The 23,883-nt window shown below is 38.2% G+C and overlaps 1 protein-coding gene across 9 annotated transcripts in view; it reads right to left on the bottom strand.

Moving 5' to 3' along the window:
- LOC129773918 (sodium/potassium-transporting ATPase subunit alpha) overlaps window positions 1–23,883 on the bottom strand; it is a 129,406-nt gene that overhangs the window by 28,261 nt on the left and 77,262 nt on the right. Inside the window, exons 1-3 of one of the 9 annotated variants that reach the window (XM_055777608.1) lie at window positions 22,055–22,255; window positions 21,109–21,398; window positions 20,328–20,539 (exon numbers count right to left, since the gene is read on the bottom strand). The exons of 5 other annotated variants lie outside the window; for them this stretch is intronic. In XM_055777608.1, the coding sequence (XP_055633583.1) occupies window positions 20,328–20,339 (12 nt within the window). In that variant the 5' untranslated portion in view covers window positions 20,340–20,539; window positions 21,109–21,398; window positions 22,055–22,255. Of the gene's footprint in view, window positions 1–6,979; window positions 7,154–20,327; window positions 20,540–21,108; window positions 21,399–21,501; window positions 21,654–22,054; window positions 22,256–23,883 lie in introns of those variants that run through there. 3 more of the 9 variants (XM_055777612.1, XM_055777620.1, XM_055777626.1) reach the window with 3 other exon arrangements.

The following is a 23,883-nucleotide window of genomic DNA, read 5'->3' as shown; positions in this document are numbered from 1 at the left end:
CCATTCAGGCGATTGAAGAAAGGCTGGATCTGTACCCTTCCATTCGACGACGCTAGGTGGGACGGGACCTGAAGAGCTATTTCGCCAAAAAATGACCGATGATCAGCAACACCAATGCAAAACGACTTCAGTTTGCGAGGGACTATGTCAGCTGGTGTTCTGAGGCGCGTTATTTGGTCGGACAAGTTCATGCTGTTTAACAAGAAAAGGCGACCGGCATCTACAACTGACTATGAAGCACGGTGGTAGAATCATCATGGTGTGGGGCTGTTCCTCGTTGGCCGGGATGGGAAACTTAGCCCCGGTCAACGGTATTTGGATTACTGATGGTTACATCGACATTTTGTACAAGAACCTGGAAGAATCCGTGCTGAAAATAGGAATACACCTTCCAGCAAGATAAGAACCCGAAGCATACTGCGAAGAAAACAGCAGCATTATTCCGATAGGTCCGGATAAAATCAATGGTGTGGCCACCCCAAAACCCAAAAGCAAAACTATTTTGGGGCGTTGAAGAAGGCTTGGGACAACACTTCCGGGATCTCGTGGAGAATATGCCAAAGCGTTGTCAGTTGGTTATCGAGACCGAAGGGGATCGTATTGACTATTGTTTTTTTTTATTTTTTTTTTTTCAAACAAACCATGAAGTGGATTTTTTCATGTCATACCCTAGAAATATCCATTCAGAAAATTTTTTTTTGTTTTTCTAAGAAATAAATCAACGATATTGGAATGCTTAAACGGTCCACAAAATTTTGAAAAAACTTTTAATATTGGAACATTCATTTCAAAAGGGGCTGGTTTTTTGCGCCACGTAGATCATCAACCGAATTCACCTGATTTTTCTATTTTCATGAACATTATAGCAAAAATCAAAAACGTTCGCGATATTAGAGCTATTCAAACGAATTCAACCGATGTAAACATTTGAATCGCAATTGATTCGACGGTGAAAAAGTATCGATGCAGGATGAAACTACTTAACTACTTGTTGTACGCCAAAAGTACGGGGAGCGTGACATCGCTCTTCTTGTTTTATGTTAACCAGCCCTATTCTGTATTCCGACGGATTTCCATTTCGTTCGGAACCGTTATTTCGTTCGAGTTATAATTTTGCGTTCCTTATTTCGAACGTTTTGCCCATTTGATGTTCGAAGAGAAACAGATCGAACGAAATGCAAAAACTACTCGAACGAAATACAGAATGGAATTTTATCAACTCGTTCGAAATATTTCGAATCGATCGAAATACAGAATAGGGGTGAACATTTTCGACTCGGCGACTTTTAACGTAGGATATCGCCTTTTGAGAACATTTGTAAAAGAGGACTTCAGACGCTTTGTGCAGCAAACCATAATTGTGGATGAAAATGACTGCCTGTTTGTAAATGTATAAATCGTTTATGAAAATTGAGAACGTAAACCATTCGTTCCATTATTTAAACCTTTCGTTTACAGATTATATTGAAATTACACGAATTTTCAATTCATTATCGGAAGAATATTGAAGAAACACGAAGTATACAATTCCTCTATAGTAAAAAAAATGCACTAAACCAATTCTCTTCAGTTTTAGTTTGGTCATAGAATAGATGGTGTTAGAAAACAAAATTGCAACTTATGGATCATTTCCGGAACGGTGTATTTTGACGTAGGACTACGTCTAACCTTTCAATATAGGTCAACGTTTTAAAAGAAAAAAAGTGTTCGGTTTTTGACCGTTAATAACTCTTCAATTAATGGATGGGCTTTGATTCTAAGATGTAGTCTTATGTCCAAATAAGCCATTTCGGAAATTTTGAAGCTGAATACTAAAATGTAAGGGTCGAATCAATTTATTTATTTTGAGAACCCAACATAAAAAATGTAAAAAAATAGATACAGGATTTTCATAAAATCTCTTAACTTCACGTTACGAATGTCACGAAAATTGTACAATTTGTTCAGTCATTTCTTGATGGGTTCACGAAATGTTTATACCAGTAATTTGGACACTCGCTAACAGTTTAATCTAACATATATACAGTGGCGTCTCGTCTGCCTGTTCGAGCTGTTCATAGGACAGGTAGACAATCTCAGATTGTTTTGTATTATTTCGTTTTCAGCATAGATGAGGAATTATCGAAGGTAGTTTATTTGTAATTTTGATATTATCCCGAATATTCTTATATTTTTTTCTGTTTGAGTGGAACTTCTCCATCGCGAAGGATTTTAGTCTGATGGATACCCTTGACTACACTACACAAACCGCACGCAACACAACACAACACTATAAAATAAGCTTTTTTGCTTGCTTCTTTGTTTTTAAGAGGCTTTAAACCTTACAGTTCATTCGCCTCTAACGGAATAAGCAGTAATGACCTCCGGGCTCAAACCTTTTTTCTGAACCCGCCGTCATTCAAACACTTTCTGCATCTTCAAGTGCGACAAGGCAAACGCAGCCAGCTATGTATGAAGCGATAACTACTACTTACCAAAAATGACATTTGAGGTTCTAAGTTTACTGGTAAACGGAGCCGATGGAAACGATAGAAAACATACTATGATTGAACAGATAGCTCACTTGGCCACGCATCGCCTCTGCATATATACAGTAGGGTGCCAATGAATGTATGGGAAAAAATCGACCCCAAAAATTTCAAAAAGTTACTCCATACAAAACGTTCAACACCACGGAAAAACATCGTATGCAAAATTTCAGCTCAATCGGACTTGAAGGAGAGCGGCGCAAAACGGTTGAAGTTTGAGTTTTTTGAAAATCGAAAAAACACCCAATATTTCGAAAAAAATCCCAGTGTCGATTTTTGACAAAAATAAAAATAAATAAATAATATAATAAATGAAAAAATGCCGAATCGATATAGTGGTTCTCAGAATTTCGTGAAAAGTTTGTTTCTTATCACAAAATATTAGACCCATTTCGAATTTAGAGTGGCCAAAAAAATCAGTTTTTCCCTTTTTTTTCTTAAAAATTACTCCCAAAAAATCGAAATGGTCACCCTAACGAAAAAATTAAAATGTAGGAGTGTAATATTTTGGGATATGAAAAAAACTACCACTTTCCACGAAATTCTGAGAACCAGTATATCGGTTTGCCATGATATGGCTGTATAACTAAAAAAAATTCAATAGTTAATATGTCGATAAAGCGTAGGAATGAGTGCTTCCGTCCCATTTGTGCTGACCGTAAGGGATATCCCTCCGTTGCTATAACGCGTACGCCTATTCAACGAAAGACCATGGGTTCTATCCGGTGAATGATCTTCTAACAGGTCTTGTTCAAGACTGCAGGTGAATGAACTTTTTTAGAGCCTTCATAACAGAAAAAATCACCTGACGATAAGAAATACAAGAAAGCTAAGAGCCTCGCAGCGAGCGCGAGAATATGATTCGCAAACATCCGTGCAGACAGGTAGGTGTTTCCCTAACACGAACTTCAAAAATAGAGCAAAGCCTACAACATGCAACAAATATCGTAACGTAATTCTACGTCAACTGTGCGAACACTGTCTGTCTCGGACACAACCTCTCCGCCTTTTTTCAAATGTACTATGAACCGTACTCGAGGACGGATCTACCGAACAGTTTTTTTTCTCAGATTTTGGTTAAACATGGGTATTTATTCCTTTGCCAAACAATTTTTTTTTGAAAACACCCGACCGATTTTTCAAAAGCTTCAAGGGGGGACCCCTGTCTGAAAGTTAAAAAAATAATGAATTTTCGTATTTTTTTTTCCGGATGTTGAGAATAAAATGGAATGTAGGAATGAAGCAACGGGGTGTCGCAGAACAAATTGAAATGAATATTTTGAAACATTAGGACAATAGCTAAAGCGTTACAGCGGGTTTTTTAAAATTCGAAAAATTTCCACAATGGTGGCCATTTTTGTTAAAAATGAGTTATTATTTATGAAAGATCACTGTTCAGAAGCTCATAAAAATCGATAAAATGAGATATCAAAAAGGGTTTGAATAATTCATTTCTACACGCAGATAATAAATTTCAGCCAAACCGGTCGAGTAGATTCTGAGATATCGACACCACCAGTTGAAAAAACTGAATTTCACGGTCTGCATAAACACTTAAACAATTGAATAGACGTGACAGAGAAAGTTGAAAGTTTCTCATAAACAAGGCACAAGGAAAATTTGTAACTATTACTTATTCCAAAAAGATAAATATGAATAATTTTAGATGGGCGCGTGTCAGCGCAAATGATTCATTTGGAAAATCATATTTACTTTTCCGAACTAATTGAAACTAATTTTTTGTTTTGTTAATATCTCGATATGGTTACAGTTTGGCAAGCTAGCCAAGGTCAGGGAATGTGTGACTCCAAAAACTTCATGGAAAATTACACTCCGACGCACACGGATAGCAGAGTAGGGCTTTCTGTACAGTGTTTCGCCGAATCATTTGGGCAAACGAAAGCAAATGTGAATCTTCGCTGTCTGTCAACAAACGAGAGGGGTTCAGTGAACATCCCCAACAACAGTAGATAAATGAACTTCCCCACAAGTCTGGCGCTAGACAACAAGCTGACTGCAAAATATCTGGTGGCGGATGTGCGGTGAAGTGCCCGCGCTGCTCTCAGATGTCAGACCGAGATGTAATCTTTTGCCAAATCCCCCCAGGGTTAAGCCGCAAAAACTCGCCGCAGGGCTTCGTCGTATGACGTGAGAAGCGACTTGTATCTGGCAGATGATTTACTGCAAAGCATTTTTTTCGGTGGAAATAATAAATGGTGCCAAAAGTGGCGATGTTCGGGGGGGTCATACTTGCAGCTAGATAAATATCCCATCTAGGAGAATACAAATCAAAACATGCGCGAAGAGGAGAAAATTTCGATCGTTTGCCAGACATTTTTTCGTCCCTAACGGGACAGGAAATTTATAATTTATTATTTTGAACTCGAATCCAATCGCCGCGAAAGACACTTTCAATCCGCATTCCGCAACGTTTGGTGCAACCAGTTGTCAAAGCTGTAAATATTATATTTATTTGTGATGTCCCTTCTTTACCATCATCCTGGATGTGTGGTAATGACTGGCGGGATGCAACTATCAATCAAGTATTAATTACGTCCAATTCTGTGCGGTGGAAACCACTCTTTTTCCAGCTGTCATCGTCACACATCATTTCCGCTGAGTTCCCTGATATGTTCTGCTGGAGTTACTACTTAAGTGCCTTGAATGAGTACACAGTCAAAGTGGAACATGCAAAATAATCATAGTTTTCTTGGTTGATTTAGATGGAGTTCGAGATTCGAGGCACTAACTAATTCGAAATGCGATCGTCAAATGGATGCGATAATCAAATGGGGCGATCGATTTCGAGTGTTCATTTTGACAAGTAGGGGAAGACGGGGTACGACCGCCCGGCGGGGTAAAACGGACCACTTCTGTTTTATAAGAAATGCTCAGTATGTTGCCCAATATGCTACGCAAGAAGCATTATTAGCCTATTTTTGTCATTTCGAAACACCTTGCAACATCTGAGCGTACGAAATGTCAAAATTGTAAACAAAACAAAGTTTTCGTCCATCGCGATTGCAAGTGATCTAATTTTTCACGGTTTTTTCACATTTTTCCAGCAAAAACGGTATATTCCGTTAGTTGCCATTGTTCCAGTCCTTTAGTAGATTGTTCCGGTTCTTCCGTAAAGTGCAAAATAAAGCAAAAGGGGGGAGGACGGACCATTTTCGACGGGGTAAAAGCGCCATATGCGTGATATTAAATGATTTTCATATCTAATAAAACGCCAACTTTTTGCTTGTCTCTTTACACACAGATGCCTCGAAGTACGCAAGGAAGTCGTCGCGGATGCAATAGATGTTGGATAAGCTGAATATAGCTTAAACGGATAAAGGCATGTCCATGAGGACAGCATCAGTCAGTTTTGGGATTCCTAGAACCACCCTTTGCCAACAAGTTAAAGACAATAAATCACCGACGATGAAGCTCGGATTTCACAAAGCTAGATGTCGAGGAACTGGCTGAACGAAACAACATACCTTATCCATTCAACAAGAAGAAGCAAATGTCGTGGCAAAAAACGTTGAAAGGCTAAATATATTTTCAAAGCCGGATTATCTTTCCGGAAGCGGGAAGCTAGTTCCGCTGCCAGGGCTCGGGCCCTCAACAAGCCATCCGTCGCTAATTTTTTCAACCTCCTAACATCCATCACGGAACACACGCATTTTCGACCGGCAAGGAAATTTAATGTAGACGAAACTTGCGTTTGCACGGAAATACCCAAGGGAGATTGTGAGATAAATGGCTACCGTCTCTATAAGTTTTCCTTTTTTTTGGAAACCTTAACTATTGGTTTTCTTAGGGAAGCGGTCTTACCCCGTCTTCCCCAATAAAGCCTCTAAGCGCAACTCTGCCACTCTGTTCTCGCGTCACTTCGGCTCGATTTGCGCATTCGATTGTATACATTCAGGTTTGTTTACATTGTGCTTGAAATGCAAGCGGATTTCGGGATAATTATTCCTTGAAAAGTGGACGAATTGACGCGTATAATGCAGCCGGATGACATCGCGGTCAGTAAAAAGGTCCTAGATCTCAGCTGTTTTAGCGCTGGAGATGTTGGCATCAAAACATCTCTGCCTGTCAGGGGATTGGTATGTCTTTACAAACTCGTATCATTAACTTCCAGAAATCCCATACTCGAAGAAAGCTTTCGTTGTCCATTTGGAGGTCGATCTTAACGTTTATCTTATATAATACGCATGATTTCTCACAGTCAAGAAGCACATTGCGAGAGATAAAAACATGATAGCCGTATCGAAGGAATTAGATCTAGGATAATATGGTAATTAGGGGATGGTGCTGCGCGGGTTGATGTATTTTTTTTCATCTTCTGTTTCTGATTTGAAGCAACGGAAACAGCGTATACACACACAATCTTCGTGCTGCGAGTGATCTAAATTGTTCTTTTTTCGTGTATATGTGTGGCTAAGATGGTAAATACCTACTACTTATTCTTCTGTGTTTCCCCGATATAAAATTTATTCTGGCGAGTAGAATATATTAGCTAGGAATCACGGCTTTTTGGAACTGTGGCTATCGTCGTTTCGGATATCTTTTCGAACGAGAAAAGATCGTGTGATCGTGTGTCTGTTGGAACCTTTTCCTTAGACGAGCAGTGACTGCTTGAATTGATCCCGGAAGAGCAGCGTCGTATCAATGGAATGGATAGAAATGGATAATAATCGTTTGTTAGTGAAAGGTTGGGTAAGGTTAGTAGGTTGTTCGGCAATTTGGTGGGTTTCAAAGACATCGCTCGTAGCATTAAGATTGGGGCGCAGTGTGACAGTTCCAAAACTAATGGTGCCCTAAAACATGAAGGAAATTGAATAATAAATCGATTTTCTATTTATTACCGTTGAAAACTTTTGGTTAGTAGCGACGTATTCTTTAAAAATAAATCCCTCTAACACAATTAACACCTCCACTTATCTCATAAGTCATAACGTGACATCATGCCGTTGTCAACCGGTTCCCGGGGTGAGAACTGGATATGCAAACCGACGTCGACCACGACTTGACACGTGCATGAACATCAGTCTCTATTGTGGGATTATTTGTACCGCGCAAAATTATCGCGAAGCTAGATAAAATGCTTTTTTTTATTGATTTTTCACTCTTCCAACAATAATCCACACATTCCGCGCCACCGGACGTGATTTGCTGTTGGATATCTTGTTCGTCGGGGAGTAACACCTCCGGCATTTTCTGCGCAGTTTCGAAACTCTGGTAATCGTGCTAATGAATAAGTTTGATTATTATCATCTAAAAGTGGTGGTTTTATCATACGATCTGAAAGGAATCGGATGAAACTGAAGTGAATTTGTGGAGAACAGGGGTAAAGGTAAGCCGTCATCAAATGCGATGGAATAGCGGATTCCTTCAAGCGATAATGTGAGAATGATTTAATTGTATACTGCTCATTTATCTAAACATTTATTTCCTTTTTCTTCGAAAACGAACTTGAGTGGAAGGCATTTTGACGAAATATTTTGTAATTGGCATATTTGTAAAATATAAATAGCTAAGCAAAATACTCGGTCAAAAACTGCTTTCTACTTTGTGTATGTTAAATTTGCATTACAGGTCGGACTCGATTATCCGGAGTATTGATTTTTTTTTTCACTCCGGATAATCGAATCCTCCGGATAATCGAGTCAAAACAATTTTTTTTCTTTATTTGTGTTTTTTGCAAGTATATTTCGATTCTTGAAAATTCTTGAAAATAAAAGACGATTTTGATGCTTTCATTTGAAAGATGAGAAAATTTAGTACAGGATATAGTAGTGGAACAACTAAATTAGTGAATTTTAATAACATTTTGGAAGTGAAACACTTAAAAGTTAATAATTTTTAATGTGTTATTATTAATTTTATCCTAAAAATTTATATTAAACTAGATTGTTTCTATCAAATGAAATGAATTTCTTCAACCGCAATTTGTTTTTTGACGCACAACTTTTATCTTTCTTAATTTGGCTGCAATATCGATATAAACAATTCCTGGTGAAAATTCAAGCAAAATCTTCAAAAATCACGATTTTTACCCCACTGTACATGTAATAGCCACTTAAACTTCATCTTAACGTTGAAAGGTTAGATTTCTTCATTAAATAAGCCATATTTGAAACATAAAAAAAAAATGTTTTCCAAACTGAATATAATCGAGTCCAAAATTGTATATAATCGAGTCCGACCTGTACTGTATTCTATTAGTTAAATCATTACATTTGATACCAATATTGAGGGGATTGCAAAAAATACATAGTCGACCATTTTGTGGCGGTGACCTTTTCAAAATTTATGTTGTTCATAGTGTAGTATATTCTCAAAATCAAGCCATTCAGCCATTTTTTTGCGGCGGCCAAATTGAATTTTTCAAGATCATGGAATACGCAGTTTTATAATGACAGTAGAATTAAATATATGTTCCAAATTTCAGATCAATCATTCAACAGGAACGGGGTTAATTTTCTATTAATATGGGGCTACCCAACAAACATTCAAACATACATAGAAACTGCTGAAAGCTGAATGAAACCATTTAAAAAGTAATAAGTTGTTTGGGAACTGCGGCCATCTTGAAATTGGATTTTTCATTATCTGCTATGTTCTACTAGTCGAGAACTTTCTTTTGATACATTTTTGGGCATTTTTCATAAATAACTGTGTTCTACTAGGCAAGCCTTTTCATTTGATATCCATATTGACTAATCAAGCCCTAACCCATATTAGCTATTCAATATAGAATTATTATACAGTGTATTCAAAATTTCCGAAAATCAAAAATAAAATACTCCGGATAATCGAGTCTAAAATTCCGGATAATCGAATCCCGGATAATCGAGTTCGACCTGTATCTATTTTTTCTCATTTCCCAATTGTGGTTTTTCTAGGCGTTCAGTGTAATTTTCTTTTAGACCCGTATTTATTTATTTTGACACTTAGGGTACACCATACTGGATTAGGGTGATCTAAAAATTGTTTATAACTTATAACTTTTGAACCGTTGAACCGATTTTCGATCCTTTCACAACAACAATTCTCTTTGTTAAAACATATCGTGATCAAAGTCGGCGAGATTTTGGTAGAAAGTCATGGTTTGCATTAATCTAACAAAGTTTCTGTACAATTTGCTAATTCTCTTCCATAAAAAGATCCATCTTTGTGAAGTTTTTTCATACTGTGCTTTCACTAGAATGCAATCTGAACTATCAATGGGGACTCCGACCTGGAGAGCCAAAAAATTAGATTTTTTTCGATTATATACAGTTTGAAAAATATTTTTTTAATTCAATTTTTTTAATGAAAAAATGTAATATTTCAACGTTAAGGTGAAATTGAATTGTATTTTATAAGTACAGTGGAGTAAAAATCGTGATTTTCGATGATTTTGATTCAATTCTCACCAGGAATTGTTTATAACGATATTGCAGCGAAATGAGGAAAGATAGAAGTTGGGTGTCAGCGAACAGATCGTAGAGCGGTTATAGAGCTTCAATTTGGTTGATAGAAATAATCAATTTTCTTATGAACTTTTGGAATACGATTCATAACATCTTCAAAACCACTATCTTTTGAGTTTTCCACCTCCAAAATGTTATTTGAATCCACTAATTTAGATGTTTCACCACTATATCCTGCACCATTTTTTTATCTTTCAAATTTGCATCTTTCTAAAACGAAAAATATATGTATAAAAACGAATAACATTTTTTTTATTTCGATTATATACAGGATTTGATTATACACAGTTCGAAGTAATCAGAGATTGTATATAATCGAATCCGACCTGTTTTTGTTTTTATCTGAATATTTAAAGTGACTACGAAAATTCAGGGAAAAAAACAAATCATATGTTTACATCAATCGATTAGAAATATTAAAAAAAAATAATAACATTTATTAAACTATTTAACAATTTAAATGGGCATTATTTTAACGAAAATATCACAAATTTTGATTGGTACATTGACACGAGCATTCTGTGCTACCCAAGCTTTGACGAGTAAGCAACATATCAACGAGACACAATCCACCGGGCGTGAGTAGAAAAAATGTCATTTGGAATTTCTATTCCAGTGTATTGCTCTAGCCAGCGAGCAGTCGGTAGATTTTGTTAAGGTTAAAGGATTATTTCATGGTTTTCCAATTACCTTACATCTATGCAAATTGTTCAGTGCACTAGTAATTAGTGTAAAAAGCAGCAAAAAACTATTCTCTTCCTTTCTTGAACTTTTTTTAATTTATAGTCTCACATAATAATAAGTTCTATTCCAGTATCGCTTTAAGCACGAAACAATCAACAGTGTTTGTTAAGGCTAAGAGTTAAATAAAAAAATTGAATTAATACATGTGATGGCTGCATAGAGCGTTGCGACAAAACCGCCCTCAGTCGGGATTCTGTCGCAGCTCAATCAAAAACTTCTACTAAAAAGCTAGTTTAACCCTCTGCTGTCGGAATTTATTTCCCTTTGAAAGCGATTCTCTTTTACTTCCACGCGAATAATATTATGCTTATACCGAGTACCGTTACCTATTGTTCATAGAAACTCCGTATACATTCATTGGAAAGTTCACTAGACAATGGAATTCGTTTAGAAAAAATGTAAACTATTATATCGTTGAATAAAGTATTTAGTATGATTCCTTTCTGTGGTGGCTGAGAGCAGACAAACGACCGCGAAGGGTTAATTTTGTTTCTTCCTTTGACAATGTCAGAAGTAACAAATATGTGCATTGAATAAAATAATTTTCTAGTATCACGTTAACACCGAGGTCGTGTCTTGGACATCACCTTTCCTATTTTGTTTGTAAAAGATTCATTTGCGGAAAAAATAAAGTTTCAATCCGTTATAAATAATAAAGGAAATCGCAGAGCCAGACACGTCTATAATCAGAGTATATCTGTGTAAAATATGAATATTTCAATATAGTGGATTGATGATCTCAATAATATTTTTCGCAATTCAAAAAATTGACTCGGTTTCTAGATTCGCGTTTTCTGTCGTGTGTAAATACTAATCATGTCTGGCACAATCGGCTTACGTTACTAATAATTTTCTATTAATCACATAGTTTCTATATTTTGTATAATATATATAAAACAAACTAGCCGACCTGGCGATCTTCGTCTCGCCTAAAATTGATAGCCTAAATAATAAATCATTTAAACCCATTCCCAATAGATAAAAAATTGGAATTTTTTGGAATTCCGAAACTCGTCTGAAACGTGTTTGAAGTGGAAGGATCCAAAAGACATGTTTGCTGGTATCAAAGTTATTTTTGGCGCAAAATTCGCTGACTACATACATGAGTACATGAGAACGAGAGATCTCGACGTTTTATGTAATTTGAAGACATTTGGCACCATTTTTTTTTAAACCCACAATTTCAAGATTCAAAGGCCATGAGAGGCTATGAGTGTTTTAAACATCAACTTTTTCATTCATTTTTTTTTGTATTTTTGCATTATACAAATGGTATACCAGTGTGGGATAGTTGCACATTTTCTGTTATTTTAAAACTCATTTAATGTGATAAATCGGGATGTCAAAACATGTGCCAAAAATTTATTTTGGGTGTATGGGGCAAGTGAATCGACAAACGCATACAGAGACTATTTTGAGGTGTTTGATGCAGTCGACTTTCCAAAATCACATTAGCTAGCCGGATTATGTGCATCTATTTCCAACTTCATTTATACTTTTTGTAATATAATCAACGTTTCACAATCCTACGTTACTGAAAACGGTATAATTATGTATTCAACCCGTTTAAATCGCAGACAAAAATACTTTCTCTTGAATGAGAAAAGTCTCCCATTCGAAGATTAGTGTGTGATTAATCTATTTCAAAAACTACAAATTCAATTTAATGATTTTGACAACGGAAAAATCACGAATAATCATCTCTATGTTTCGTAGATCGTATTCAACACTTCCAAAAAAAGAAATAATTTGTCGATTTCTGACACGAAATAAATGGAATTTGTTCCATAGAGACTAGCGTACATAGCATACATCATAGAGATCGCGTACTACCATAATCACTATGGAACCTCAGATTATGCAATACCCCATCTTGCGTATCTTCAACGCAGCGATAACACCGCTTTCATTGGCGAGGATGACGGCTGATATGCGCTACCCGAAGAGTTAACCCTTTGCGGTCGGAATAAATTTGTCTTGAAAGAGATTTTCTTATTTTTTCACGCCAATAAAATTTTGTTTATACCGAGTACCGCTATCTATTATTCATAGAAACTCCGTATACAATCGTGAAAAAGTTCACTAGACATTAACATTCGTTTAGAAAAATGTAAACTATTACATCGTTGAATGATGTATTTAGTATGATTCCTTGCTGTGGTGGCAGACTGACGACCGCAAAGGGTTAAACTGTTTCACCCAAAACAACAACAGTGGGGAGTGCCAATCGCGTACACAAACATCGAAAAATAGATGGCAGCAGAAAGAAACACAGAAACAAATCGCACTTCCTCCGGCCTTGCTGATTGATTGACTGATTAATTCAAGAGCATGTGTAACGTTGCTGCCAGTTGTGGAATATGTAAAATTTGAGGTTGCGATTAATCATGGAATGCTGGCACACGAGACAGACACGAGGTAAGCGCGCTGAGGTGGGGGTTTGGGTGGTTTTGATTAGTCCTGTGTCCGGAAGAAAAATAACGACCCGCGCGCTGTGACACGCTGATGTTTTATTCATGTGCGTGTGCGCAGTCACTTCTCGCGGGTACAAATAAATCACAATACGCGGCGGCGCAGAGAGGTAATTTAATTGATTTGATGTGAAAACGAACCAGTGTTGTGTTGCGCGGTTCGATCGAGATCGAGATCGAGATGACTGTGTCATCAACACAAAACACACACACACAATCCTTGCGAGGTTATGTGTATGATCGGTCAAATCAAAGCTGGCGACGCGGCCATTGACGGGAGGATGATGATGACGCGAATTGAATAAATGAATGAACCGCGATGTTCTGCTGCTGCTGGCGGTGATTTTCAACGCACACGCATACGGGACAGATGATGGCAATGATGCTGTTTCTGTTTCGGTACGAGGTTCGGAACGATTTTACATTGCAATTTTTATTGCCTCGTTGTGGTACATTTGGTCGACCAATGGGGAATTTTGACACAATATGAACCGTGTTACGAACGATTTGTGGAAGGGCAGCTGGCCTCTCACAACGGCTAGATCATAACTAGAGTGCAGCAGCTAGAGTGTGTATCTGAGTATCAATCGCACACCCATTTTGAGAATGGCGGAAGGAAACAATACCTTGACCGTGAATTGCTGTCGTTTTGGAACGGTGAGTTACACGTACAACATGTTCTAATCATAATTGAGGGCCTTAGAATGCAAGGGGTGTAAGTGACTTGATCGATTTCTCTTCATCAACTTTTTCTTTAGTTAATAACTCAACTGCAAAAAAGTTCCAATTTAAGTTCGCTTTAGAATCCGATAGATGAGGTTCTGACCTATCTACCACATTGTCAAATACAACTGGGAATGTATTTGCAGCTAAGTTATGACCAGAAGAGAGAGTCGATGTAGAGAAATCGATCAAATCACTAACACCCCTTTCATTCTAAGCCCCTCAATTGTAATTGTGCTCCAGGTCCTCAGCAACATGAGTTTTCGACGATTTATTATGCTATTTGAGGTTTGGAGTCGTTAATATTTTTGATGTGATAACCCGTAAAAATTAAAAAAACGATCTTTTCGATTTTTGTGGAGTATCTTCTTAAAGTTTGAGCGAAACATGATTTGATATGAAAAATGAAATGGACTGCGGAAACATCTCTACCCCGACTCGAAAGCCGGCTGGAACATTAATACTTTATCGATCGCCAGCCTATTATTCGACTTTTTGATTCAAAGTATGACTTAGTATAAGATCAATAAATTTACCTTCCTTTGAAACAAAAGGAGTAACATGATATGTAACGATAAATTAGCCGGTACTGGGAGTGAATGCGCGTGAAACCAAGCCGGTACTTGGTGAACGGCGCAAGATAAACTGTTAACAGTCCTTTCTTCTTCTTGTGAATAAACAACTAAGTAATTAAGTGGAATGAACATTCTTTTAAATTGAACAATTTGATTGAAAGCTAACTTCATCGTTTAGAATGTGTATTCTAAATGATAGAGTAACACATTTTTTCGCAAATGAAAGATTTCATTTAATTTTTCACACATTAAAAATAGCCTTTGGGCCTACCAATTCAATATAGTTTAATTTCCCTAACTAAACGGTTATCGCCACCAGACGTCGACACGGTACATCTGTCATCGCGGATTTTGTCTATCGCAGGGATCCCAGGGGATTTATTCAGATGTCTTCACATGGTACGAAAAAAAGTCTTCAAATGTCTTCACAATCATATTGAAGGAAACTAAAATTCGTGATTTAATTTTGAACAACCTTTTATAAATCATTCTATGAAATTGATAGACATGTTCCAATGCTTACTAGCACGTTTCATGAAACATACCTTGAAGTTTTGAAATTTATTTCAATAAATATGAACAAAGGATACATTGCGCAGCTGCGAACTAAATTTTATGAGTTTAGAAATTATAATTGACTTGATAAACCGTTGATTCACTAAATATCGTCTTAATTCTTCCACAAAAACGGAACTGGGAAAAGTTTTGCACTAGGCTAGGTTGCACAAAGGATCAAATGCCCAAAGATAGAATCAATATCTTTCATTTGTCGAACAATTTTTATAAATAACTCAATTTGTTTATTTCAGCTTTGAAGTGTTGGTTGTAACTTAAACCATGTACATGAAAATAATTATTGAAACCATATGTAACCGGGAGACCTTCGATTTATAAAGTGGTCGTGAAAAAAGCGAGTGAATGACACCGAGACAAATTTCTCCGCTGATTAATAAAGACAGGAGTAAACAAGTGACACTGTTAAAAAACGAACACTGAGACAACAGCCTCACTTCTTTCAACAATATTTTCGGTCAATAGTAAGAACTTTATGGAAATAATATCTCTCAGAAATCCACATACACTCTCATACTGAAATGTTCTCAAAATGTCTTCACAAAATCAAATGTCTTCACAGCAAGTCGAATGTCGTCAAAATGAAGACAAGTCTTCAAACTCGGCATCTCTGGTCTATCGTAATTACTTTTTCAAACTATGTTACCGACACCAGATAGGGTAACACGGGGTGATTTGGTCATATGGGGTGATTTGGACCACCCCTTTATCTCAAAAATTACGGCTCAACTTGGATTTTTTATGTCATTTCCTTCTATTGTTGAACCGTATGTACCTAAAGCAAAAAACCTTTGGTAAAACTTCACAAATAGAGGGAAACGGTAGCATAAACACAGCAAGCACTTTGATCGTCAAAAAATGTGAGTTTTCCGATTTTGGGTTGGTTTTAGTGGTTTAGGGTTTTAGGGTTTTTCCCGCTTATTAAACAAACTTTTCATGTATTGTGCAGCACAGTTCTGTTCGCCTACAGAGGAGGAACAATTTGATGTAGCGAAACTGTAAGTTTGGTAACAATAAATGAAATTAATTGCATTTTAATTTTTGCGTGTTGTGTGGGGTGACATGGACACGTTTCTGTGGGGTGAATTCGTCCTACAGGTTTGATACTTTTCTTTGGTCTAATTGATTCCAAATGCCGCTGAATTACAAAAAGAGGATGGACAGACAACGTTGGAAGAAGGAGGAACTTGAAAGAGCAACGCAGGCCATCGAAAACGGATTTTCTTTGACCAAGCATCAAAAGTGTTTGAAAATGCTCGACCAACAGTGAAAAGCTGCTTCTGAAAATGTTTGTTTTTCGCAATCCACATTGAAGATTAAAATTTTTCAATAATGTGTTCAGTCAAAGTGAACCAAGAACGATTAATGACAAAATATATTTCAACGACAAACGGGTTAGGATGATTTTGAAAAGAGTACTTGCAGTCAATGGAAGACCGCGGTTGGATTTGAAATCAATCATGCAAAGTTTGGTAATTTTAATTCTTTTACTCTCTGACACTTGATCCACTCTGTCTGGACAAGACATAACATAAACGATCAACTTTTCAAAAACTTTGAATTGTCTGAGAATCATATACATTGTGTTTCAATACGAGTTACTTTTCCGTGTTCATTGCAGAACGAAGCGGAGTATCTTCTGGTGCGGAGGACTCCAATATTGCAATTGAAATTTCCTTTTTATTTTCAGATTGTCAGAAAAACTTGGCTTCTCTTACCAGTTTTTTCTTCTGATCATTCAAAATACAGTAAAACCTGTTTTTGTGCTGTTTTTTTCGTGCGAATTTTTTTTGAACGATTTTTCTGTGCGATATATGAAGAGAAGCATATTTGACGAAGTTATCGTCCAATTAGTTTTTTTCGATGGTTCATATGGTTTATATGTGCGAAAAAAGAATATTTGCGTCTTAATTGTCCACTTCTGAAATCATTCCCCTCCTCCCATCAAATGCTCTAAGTTTTTCTAAGTTTTTGCATGACATGATTTCTAACAGCAACACGTTTCGACATGCAACTAAAAGCACAAAACAGCCACGCGCAACCGAAAAGGCATCTGTCCCATCGCAAAGCAGGGAAACAAAAGGAAATTGAACGGTGAACGGCGTGAATTTGAGTTATTTTCTTGGGAGAAATTTTTTTTATGCGGTCCCTATCTACCGCACAAAAAAAGTTTTTTCCAAAATGTGTACCGAACACGGTTTTGCATGATCTTTTTTATGCGATTTTTTTCGTTCGGTCCCTATCCCCCGCACAAAAAAAGGTTTGCCTGTAAATTTATACCACAAACCTGGCTATTTGCAGCCTTGGTGTGATCTGATAAAAGTAGAATGTAGGCCAAGGAATTCTTGATTGTTCGTTACTGTTATTAACTCATTTTTTCTTGTTTCCGGTCCGGTTTGAATTAACTCTGATCATACGATAATATGTTCACGGTGAAAATTGACAACCCTGGTACTCATTTGTAAGCATGTGTTTGTGAAACCGGCAATGTGTTGTGTATGATCATTCACGGCATACAAAACAAGGCAGTCTATTGGCGTTAGTAAACAACCGATTTGGATGTAAACATATAACGTCAGCATTATCGGGCTGCATTTATTCGCCAGCACACCAAGCGGTTGGCATAGTAATTATGTGGACAAACCAACATCAGTGAATCGGACATACCGTGATCAGAATTGAGGTCATTGAGATGCATTAATTACATAATTTAGATATATAAAGCTGATACAAATGGTGTGCATGCATGCATTTTTTCGACTGGACAAATCAACGTCATTTACCTTAGAATAAAGCAAATCGAAAGCTTCAGAATCGGACGGAAAGGTTACTGTTTTTGGGTTGGGTTTGGTTGTATGTATGCAGCTGATGTTGGGAACTTGCATTTTTTCGATATCTCATGACGTATATTTGGATATTTTGAAGAAGCACGTGGAAACCAAAGCTATAAAAAATGGGTACATTCAGAATCTTCAATTTCTATCAGCAAAATTACTCAAAGCGCACAGCTACAACCCAAGCTGCCGGGTGCTATAGAATGGCCCATAGGAACCACCCGAATAATCTCCTGATCTTAATGTCATTGAGAATTTGAGACACCAGTTGGACTCTAGTGAAGAGTCACTGAAAACAACATTGGAGCTCGAATGTTAGAACATTTACACACAGGTTCTGTACCGGATTACCAATTGGTTATTGTTCTGACATTGAGGGTTCCAAAAGATACCAATCTTACATTCAACTGTTTGGATAAATAACTCAGGAGAACTCTCACTGTGTAATAATAATAATAATAATGAAGGTTCCGCCTCATTCCCCTACATAGGTTTGAGTAGGCCGATTATTTTTGACATTTATTTTAACTTTTGACAATTTAGGTTTTCAATAATTTCTTATAAAATTACATTTTTAAAAGATGTATTATCTGTGACAGTTCATTAATACATTTTCTACCATTTTACATTGACTTTTTTTAAACCGCAACTATTCCTTGTCAGAAAATTAAAAAGCACGAGCGGTAGTGATTTGAAGCTTCAAAAACAATATTTCCATATACATTGTTCATACAATTTTGAATACTGGTAAGAGTGGAAACTCAACAGAAAATTATTCGTTTATCATATATCAGCAGCAGCAACGTTATTTTATCATTGAAATTAGTTATTTTTGAAGAAAAAATTGAGAGCGATAAATTTTCCACCATCAGCCATATTGTAAGGTTATGTTTGTTTACTTTTTTGTAGGTACAAAAATGGTGAGGAACTATCGCCTAACAAACCTTCACGGGACTGGGTGGCACGATTCCTTCGCGATCACCAGTAACTGAGTAAACGTTTTGCACAGAATATAAGGCTAAACTGCGCAGCAATAACACGTGAAACAATCGTCGATTACATGGTCAACTTAGAGAAATCTTTGGAAGGTGTTTCGGCTTCCAACATTTTTAATTACGATGAGACGAATTTGTTAGATGATCCGGGTAAGAAGCTTACTAGCTGTAAGCGTGGCTCAAAGCACTTCGAAAACGTGAGGAACTTCAGTACATCTGCGGTTATGTTTTGCGAAGGTGCAACTGTAGAACTGTTGCCACGATAGGTGGTGTTCAAGGTGGAACACTTATGGGATTCCTCGAACTTAATTGCCCTCAAGGAACACGCAACGATCGAAGTGCTTCTGGCTGGTTCGACGAAAGAATTCAAGAATTCAATTGGTTTAAGAGACTTTTTCTTCCAGCTATAAGGCATTTGAATAGGCCAATTACGCTGATTGGAGACAATCTTTCATCTCATTAAAGTCTAACAGTTATTGAAATTTGCCGTAAAAATATTCTTATTTTTATTTAATTTGTTCTACTAACTGTCGAACATTTTCTTTATCGCTGTATGTTCAGGTCCAAATATTTTCCCCTATAAAAAAGGATATCATGTTACATAAACGACACACACACACGCACACGAACAATCACACGGCCACAATAACGCGATGCAAACCGAAATCGCACTCGCAAAAGTTATCCTCGCACACGAGAGCTCACGAGAGCTTGACGGGCGGAAAAAGCTTCGCCGTGGGAGCGATTTTGCGCAAACTTTTCATCGTTCCAGCTTTAAAAGCGAGTGACAACGACGAGCGAAAAAAAAATGATTTCGTCCTTCGGTAGGCCTTGTGTGTCACCTGACCTGAAAATCGGTGCGCTTCCGGTCGTATGCTGGAGCATTGGTTTTCTTGCAAGACTTTGATTCTTCAGATTGTTTCCCGTTGATGATAGAAAAGGACTCTCCTTCAAGATTATGTAATCTACCGTAGCGCGGACATGGCAATGGATTCAGTATCTCTGCACCGTGAGTTCTTGTCCCTCCGGTATCGATTTTGCAGGCTTTATCAGTTACGGAACGACGGAGCGATTACATAAGTTACACCATGACACAAATATATGAGCGGCAGAAAGGACTCACTAATCCAGAACTGTATTGATTCTAATGTGACAAATCAGTGACCATTTTTGACATTATTCGAGGATACGTAAACATATTGTGCTGTCTAACGAAAAATCTCTTTGAAGACCTGCTATTTATCCCGAACATTCATTCGTTTGACTGAAAATACTCCATCTCTTGAAGACTTCAACAGCCTTCAACGACTTCAACAGATAATTAGTCGTTACATAACGTACATCCCATTTCCATTCCCGTTTCGAATCTTGGAAGCGTGTTTCGTTTATGAAGAGGGGACTCTTTGGAAACCTACCTCGGAGGCCATGATTACAATGGTTGGCAGCGGTTTTTGGCCCGCGCTCTGTATCGCGACGAATGGGGTGCCGCGTGCGCCTGTAAAGGTTGCGCAACGGTTTTTCGAACCCCTCTCCTTCCTCCCGAGAGTTTTCCTTCCGCGGAGGAAGTAGTACTAGCAGCTGGTAACTCAGCAGTACCAGCCGAGCGCGGTTTATGGTTATGTCTGCCCTATGGAGATGGGTGGGAGTCCGTGGGTATTCTTCGTCTGCCCCACTCCTTGGCTCGGGAAAAACAAGGAAAAAGGAACCCCCCGAGCTCGCTCTCTTTCTCAAAAGCTGAGAGAACGCGATTCAACGAATATTTGTTTTTCCCGCGCGAGAGAAAGAGCGCGTCGTGCGGAATTATACTGAAAAATGTACTCTACTGTGGGGTTTCCGAAAGGAAGTACGGACTAAATGTCCCATACAGACGTGGAAGAAAATCGAGGGGGACCTCTGTCCGAGTTTTTTTTCCCCGAAACGAGCAGCGGCGGCAGCGAAGCAAACTGCAAACACTTTTATTATTAAATACCCTAAAAATAAATTTTCTACTTTGGTTTAATTTCTCGACCGCTTCTTGACACATGCGAAAGGGACTGCTGATGGTCAATGTGTTTTTTTTATTTTCTTGTGTATCAAGTCTTGCTTCTTTGCACACGTACGAGAGAGAGAATATTTCTCATGCAAGAGAATTAATTTTCAGTTAAAAATAATTTTCGTTTGGCGTTCATCGAATTACGAAGGATTTATGGAACGTACTTTTTTTCTAACTCCTGTTAGACAACTTCAACTTCCTTTGGTGTGTTTCTGTGATGAGGTGGGATGCTCCGGAAGATTTTTCCTGTTCCTGGGGGTGCAAGGGCAATAAGTAGGCCTTCTTGTTACTCCTTCGTTTTTCCTTGGCGGATTTTAACACACTTTCGTAAAATCGATTCTCCTTGAACACTTTTCTTTCCTCGCTTCTGCTCGGTGCTCACTTTTTTATTCGTTTCTTCTCACACTGTCATTTTTTCTTCGATCGAGGGAATAAACTTACACTCTAGAATACTCTGCAATGATATATAAAAAAAATCGATTCGAAACCAAACTTCTTCACTTGTATTCACACACAAAAATAAAACCAATTTCGAGCGGGATCAATTTTCCACGGACCGTTTTTGGAATTATCAGCAAGTTCACTGTGTGTTCTGGTCCAAATGTGGGGGAATGGCAATTCCTTTTTTTTCCACACAAGTGAAAAAGTCGAACGAATCGGTGGTTCTCCACCACTCTGCTCTGTGTTCTGTTCGCAGATCTTGGATATCACGGACCGTGTACTCGCACCGGAGAACACACGGAGAAAAGTGACCGTCCGACGATGGACAGCAGTAGTCTCTAAGTCTCTAGGTCCGGAAGCTCACGAGTGCCCACTCTTCGTACCCTCTCTCTCTCATTTTCTGTAGGTACTCACACTCACCACTCTCAGTGGAGACACGCGTGATTTCAGACCGCATACACATCAGCAAATCACTTCATGCTCCGTGAAGTCCTTCTGGCCGAATTTCGACTGGAGAGCTCCAAGCTTCGCGAGCGGAATCAAATCCTCTACCATAGAACACAAACACTGTTACTCATGCAAATCTTAAGTCCTTCCGCGTGAGAGAAGCTTCCACTGGAGAGAGAAAGAGTGACTCCTTTATCCTTGTGGTCACACTTTTCAACTTACTATGCTAACACCAACACACACTCTGCAACACCACACCGACCGTGTGTGCGTGTGTGCAGGGATACTTGCAACGCAACACCACCACTAACTGTACCGAAGGGTACAGCAGAGTAGAGCAGCACAACACCAGTAGAGCAAGAGATTCACGAAACACAACCTGCTTCGAACGTGTACGGCGCTCAACTGAATGCTGACTCGAGTCCGTCGCATCGTTTAAGCTTGGCTCTCTCTTCCATGGGTCGGCACGAGAGATCATCGCTATGACGTCACACTGCGTCATGTAATCGCGTGCTTGCTTGCTTGCTTGCTTGCTCGCTCGCTCGCTCACTCTCTCTCACCCACATACACTCTTTAGAGAGATTTCAAGCTCCCTCTCACACCCATCCCGCGCGCTAGTCAAGAAATGGATCCTTCAGGTTCACAGGGCGTCCGTATGTCTGAAAAGCTCCCCCACATCTCATCGTTCATACGTCGAGTGTCGGGCGGCAGCTGCAGTGGGAGGAGAGCGAGCTGAAAGCCACCCTCCTCTTGTTGTTTTTTGTTGCTTCGAACAAACGAACAAGCAAGGGTTGCATAATGGTTGCTCGCAAGGATTCGCGCATCCTTGCTGTGCATTCACAGGCCCACTTGGCAACCAGAGCGCTTACATAATAACATCAACCAGGATTTTTTATTTGAAGCAATCGGTCGGAACGGGCTGGTGCTGGGAGAGTAGACCCCGGAATTACATGCTTTTGGCATGTGACCCTATTTAAACACAGCACCACTATTTTCCATTCGTCGCTATTTTGTGTATTGGGGAAGTCACTTACATAATGGCCCATTTGGGTCGCACGTATGTATAGTTATCGGTTGGGGAAGGATCGATCCCGGAGTTGGCTTCTGCCAAACTGCGGAGATTTATTTCACACCCCGAACACGGCGGAGAACATGCATTATTCAAATATTTCCGAAGGTGTTAAACAAAGTAAAAACCTAATGGGGAAACGTTGTTGAATATACATTCTGTCAAATATATATATATATCGGGAATTCATAATTTTAAATCTTCCCGTTGAACATTTTTCAAAGTTTAAATTTTTTTAAGATGCTACTACTGTCAGTGATCTCAATGTGAGTTTTGAGCGCGATCGGTCTTTTAGTTTGTTTACAGCGTTATTAAAAACTATTTAACTATTTTTCGTTCGGCGGTTTTTGATATGGAGCAATGCCATGACAAATCAGCCGAAAAACAACAAAGGTTGACGTGACCCTCTTAACTTTTATTGAAACTTGATACATATGTAGGAAGCTATCCAGAATTCAGAATACAGGGTGCGTGCGATAATTTTTCACAAAGTGATGTATGATATCAAATAATTATTTAAAAATCACATGTGTACAGAAATTTACTTTATTCATTTTATTTCAAACAATAAAGCATTTTTAAAGATTTTATTCGAAAAAGTCGCCTTCATTGTCGCCGAACGTCGTAAGACGCTTCCGAAAACTGCTGCAAGTTCGTATTACCATGTCACGATTTAGTGACGTCATTACCTTCATGGTTTTTGACTTTAGCGGTTCAATTATTGTGTGAGGGGCTTCATTAGTGTCCCGTTCAACGAACCCCCGCCTAAAATAAATCAATGGATTGATATCAGGACTGTTAGGTGGCCAAACTTCCTTCTCCCATTTCCCTGGCCTTCTTTATATAGTACACTACGCTTTTCGACACGTTCACGAGTTGAATTATATCGTTTACACATATTCCGACGCGAAGAAAATTGGGTACAGAACAACGAATATCCTCTTATTTCGTCATACAGGGTCTTTCAGATTAAACGCTCACG

The sequence above is a fragment of the Toxorhynchites rutilus genome, chromosome 1 (genome assembly GCF_029784135.1).
Source record: "Toxorhynchites rutilus septentrionalis strain SRP chromosome 1, ASM2978413v1, whole genome shotgun sequence".
NCBI lineage: Eukaryota > Metazoa > Arthropoda > Insecta > Diptera > Culicidae > Toxorhynchites > Toxorhynchites rutilus.
Note: the sequence above shows the minus strand (reverse complement) of the source record. Positions and strands in the feature narration are given on the sequence as shown.